Source organism: Oncorhynchus masou, chromosome 4 (assembly GCF_036934945.1).
Source record: "Oncorhynchus masou masou isolate Uvic2021 chromosome 4, UVic_Omas_1.1, whole genome shotgun sequence".
NCBI lineage: Eukaryota > Metazoa > Chordata > Actinopteri > Salmoniformes > Salmonidae > Oncorhynchus > Oncorhynchus masou.
The window spans coordinates 1,860,357-1,864,659 of NC_088215.1; the positions used below are offsets into that span (position 1 = coordinate 1,860,357).

At 43.3% G+C, this 4,303-nt stretch overlaps 1 protein-coding gene across 1 annotated transcript; it reads right to left on the bottom strand.

Annotated features, from left to right (window-relative positions):
- Positions 1-1,126: 1,126 nt before the first annotated feature.
- On the bottom strand, positions 1,127-3,555 carry LOC135521234 (uncharacterized). The gene is made up of 2 exons (XM_064947160.1): positions 1,471-3,555; positions 1,127-1,312 (listed from the first exon to the last, which is right to left on the bottom strand). The coding sequence occupies exon 1, from the start codon at positions 3,485-3,487 to the stop codon at positions 1,790-1,792; it is 1,698 nt and encodes a 565-aa protein (XP_064803232.1). The 5' UTR covers positions 3,488-3,555; the 3' UTR covers positions 1,127-1,312; positions 1,471-1,789.
- Positions 3,556-4,303: the final 748 nt, after the last annotated feature.

The following is a 4,303-nucleotide window of genomic DNA, read 5'->3' on the forward strand; positions in this document are numbered from 1 at the left end:
GTATAACTGTACTTCTGACTGCCAACTTTCTAACTTCTCCCATAACTTTATGATGTCTTAACAGTCCCAGAAGCATTTTTGAGTCATTGTTAGTTTTACACTTAAGACATGACTCTGCCATTGTGATGTAGAATTTGTGAATTTTGTCTCTTGTATAATAAGGGACTATTATTTGTCCCAACATCACAGGCCACAGACTTTGATGCAGTTAAAGACTTCCAAAAGTTTTTCCGCAGTTTGAGATCGACGTGAGTTTTTTTTTTACACCTGCCAATGTAGATCCATTGAACGAGACAAGTTACCAGACAGGACATATTGCTAATGCTCTTCCATTGATAACCTGAATGACAGTTATCTTGTGGGCGGTGGTGGTGATGACGTCCTATTCGAAGACGTCATCCATCGGGATTCCCCAAGAAAGAAGACGCTCTGGATTGATCACTGGAGAGATGTGAAGGAGGAGGTTGATCATCAGGAGTCAGATGTGAAGGGGGAGGTTGACCATCAGGAGTCAGATGTGAAGGAGGAGGATGATCTTCAGGAGTCAGATGTGAAGGAGGAGGTTGATCATCAGGAGTCAGATGTGAAGGAGGAGGTTGATAATCAGGAGTGAGTCAGATGTGAAGGAGGAGGTTGATCATCAGTGAACCTCTAGGATTGTGGCTGGGCTGGCATTTACACTTCCAGTTTGGTCATACATTTTGGTACTTTGAATGTTGATATTGTGAACCTATGTTATATATTAGTACCTCCGGTTTCATGAAATCATGTCACTGAGTACTGCCCCTATATATACTGTGCATTCGGAAAGTATTCAGAACCTTTCACTTTTTCCACATTTTGTTACTTTACAACCTTATTCTGACATGGATTAAATACATTTGTTCCCCTCATCAATCTACACATAATACCCCATAATGAAAAAGCAAAAACAGGTTTTAATAAATGGTAAATGAAAAAAATATGATTTTCTTTCAAAAACAAGGACATTTCTAAGTGACCCCAAACTTTTGAACGGTAGTGTACCTGTACATGATGTATTGTTACACCATGTAGGAGCAGTATATAACTAGTCTGTTCATTATGTACATCTACATGATGTATTGTTACACCATGTAGGAGCAGTATAAACCTAGTCTGTTCATTATATACATCTACATGATGTATATTACACCATGTAGGAGCAGTATAGAACTAGTCTGTTCATTATGTACTGTAGCTCCCTTCAGTAACCACGAGCACAACCGTTCCTTGATTTTAACTGGCGGCTTTATTCTGTAGTTTTAGTCAGAATTATCACCTTCCGTGAGAACTATAAAGTAAATGAAAAATACAGTTAAGCACACTCTTACAACCTTATCTTACGAGTGACTTATTAGCTTGGTATAACTCTGAAGTGCTTACATGCATAACAGTTTAACCGGCGTTATAACGGGTTCAGATTAAACACATGAATAAAGGAAAAAATACCTCATTGGCTGCTTATACAGAAGGGAGGAAATCAAACTTCACACGTATTATCACTGGCATGAATTCACACTTCATCCTAACATACACTCTTCAACCTTTATGAACTACACCCGATGACTTGAAAACTTAGCTAACTAGCAGCGCAGGATTGCCTTCCCTCCAACAGTGTGTTGCTACAATAAGGATCCCTGTTACAACAGTATTAGCTACGTGGTTCCGCTTGTATTATAATTTCCCCCGCACAGCGGACACGTAAACAATTCAAACAAAAGACAACGACATAACCTGTAAGTCTAACTGTCAGTTACACTCCCACCAATCACCGGTGATTTCTGTGAAAGGGGTCTGCAGGTTTCTTCACATGGGAATGAAGAGTTGCATAAGCCAAGCGACCTCCCACCCTGAGGATACCTTGCTCATCCAGAAATGGACTCAATTTATGCAACTTGCTTGCTTTATCTTTGGTCTTGATGTCTTTCTGGTGCCTAAGGTTGTGTATCTCATGGGAGAAGGCTGCTTCTTGAATCATCTTTATAATGGTGAGCTCTGCCTCTCTCCTTTCTTCTATGCTTGTAGCTTCACTGGACCTCAATTTTAAGCCTATGGCTTCCTTGACACGTCGTTTGAGCCTGGCAATAGCTTTTACCACTCTTGCCCAGTCTGAGAACTTATGAAGGTGATCTAGTAATGATCTTTCTTCCTTTGCTTGGGTATCATGGACCAGGGATTTCAGCTCTGGATCATTGTCTGAGAACTCTTCCCCCTTGACTTGTCCTTTGGGAAGTTTTTCATGCCAAAGAAAGTCTGGACCTGTGAACAAGTTGGAAGCCATGAGCTGTTCTGATGTGAGACCTCTGGAAGCATGATCCGCAGGATTCTCTTCAGAGGTCACATATCTCCAATGTTCGGGATCTGTGCTTTGCTTAATGCGTTGAATACGGTTAGCTACAAAGACGTGGAATCTTCTGGCTTCCTTGTTGATGTAGCCAAGAACTACCTTTGAGTCTGTCCAGAAGTATTCCTGTAGGCCTTGTATCTCTAGCTCCTTTTTGAGCATGTCACTTGTTCGAACAGCTACCACCGCTGCTGAAAGTTCCAGTTGTGGTATGGTCGTAACCTTGGAGGGGGCGACTCTCGACTTTCCCATAAATAGGGAGCAATGAACTTCTCCTGCGGTGCTGATTGTTCTGAGGTATGAGCACTCTCCATAACCTGAGGTACTAGCGTCAGAGAAGTGATGGAGCTCATAACTCTGCACCTCCTTGAAACTTGATGGCAAGTGGCTTCGTTGGATCCTTACTTCAGACAAGTTTTGTAGACCTTGGAGCCAGAATTCCCACTGGGAACGTAGGTCATCTGGAAGGGTGTCATCCCAGTCGATTTTGTCACGACACATCCTCTGCAAGATCTGCTTCCCTGCCAGGACAAAGGGTGCCACAAACCCAAGCGGATCATATACAGAGGCTACTGTAGACAACACTCCTCTTCTTGTGAGTGGGCGTTCCTTGACAACTACTCTAAACTGGAACTCATCTGATGCGACACACCACAGTACACCAAGCGCTCTCTCCATGTGTGGTTCACCCAGAGCCATATCCAGGTCTTTGGCACCCTCGGCACTTTCTTCCTTGGGAATTGTGGCTATAACTTCCTTGCCGTTAGAGATAAACTTGTGCAACCGAAGTTTGCCGATGCTGCAAAGCTCTCTTGCTTCTTTCACCAGCTGGGCCGCTTCAGCTTCAGACGATACGCTCGTCAACCCATCATCAACATAAAAGTTCCTTTCTATGAACTGGATAGACTTCTCGCTGAAGCTTCCTCGTCCTTCGGCAGCAAGATGTTTGAGACCATAGTTGGCGCAACCAGGAGATGAAGCTGCGCCAAACAAGTGGACCTTCATACGATACACTGAGGGTTGAGACTCTAGATATCCGTTCTCCCACCAAAGGAACCGTAGGTAATCTTGGTCTTCTATTTTCAAATGAAACTGGTGGAACATGCGCTCTACATCACACATGATTGCAACTGGACCCTTACGAAAACGACAAAGGACGCCCAGCAATGTGTTTGTCAACTCTGGACCGGTAAGGAGATGATCATTCAAGGAAGTCTCTCGAAACTTAGCTGAGCAGTCAAAGACGACTCGTATCTTCCCAGGCTTTTGTGGGTGATAAACATTACATTTACATTTACATTTAAGTCATTTAGCAGACGCTCTTATCCAGAGCGACTTACAAATTGGTGAATTCACCTTCTGACATCCAGTGGAACAGCCACTTTACAATAGTGCATCTAAATCATTAAGGGGGGGTGATTACTTATCCTATCCTAGGTATTCCTTGAAGAGGTGGGGTTTCCCCATGGTGCGGGATGTACCATGCTGGATGCTTGTTAATTTCCTCTTTAGAGACCTTCTCAGCATATCCACAAGCTATAGTCTATTCCATGAATGCTGTGTAGTCCTTGTAGTACTGCTTGTCTCTCCTTAGCCTCCTTTCCAGGCACTTGAGTCGGTGAACTGTACATGTTTTATTGTTCGGCAGATTGGGTCTTTCTTCCTTAAACGGCAGCGGCATCTCATGATGTCCATTGTCCTTACGTCTGATGCCCTTTTTCATTTTCTTCAGGAACCGGATATCCTCTTGAGATATGAGGTCCTCTTCTGCAGCTCTCTCGTTGTAGTCAGATTCAAGCGGCTTGATAATGTCCCGTGTTGTGATTACCTCTCTTACACGTGTTCTACAAACATAGTGTACTTGATTTGTGAGGTTGGTAAAAGATTGAAGGCTTGGCATCACCTGTCTAACAATAACCCGATGACTCACCCCAATAG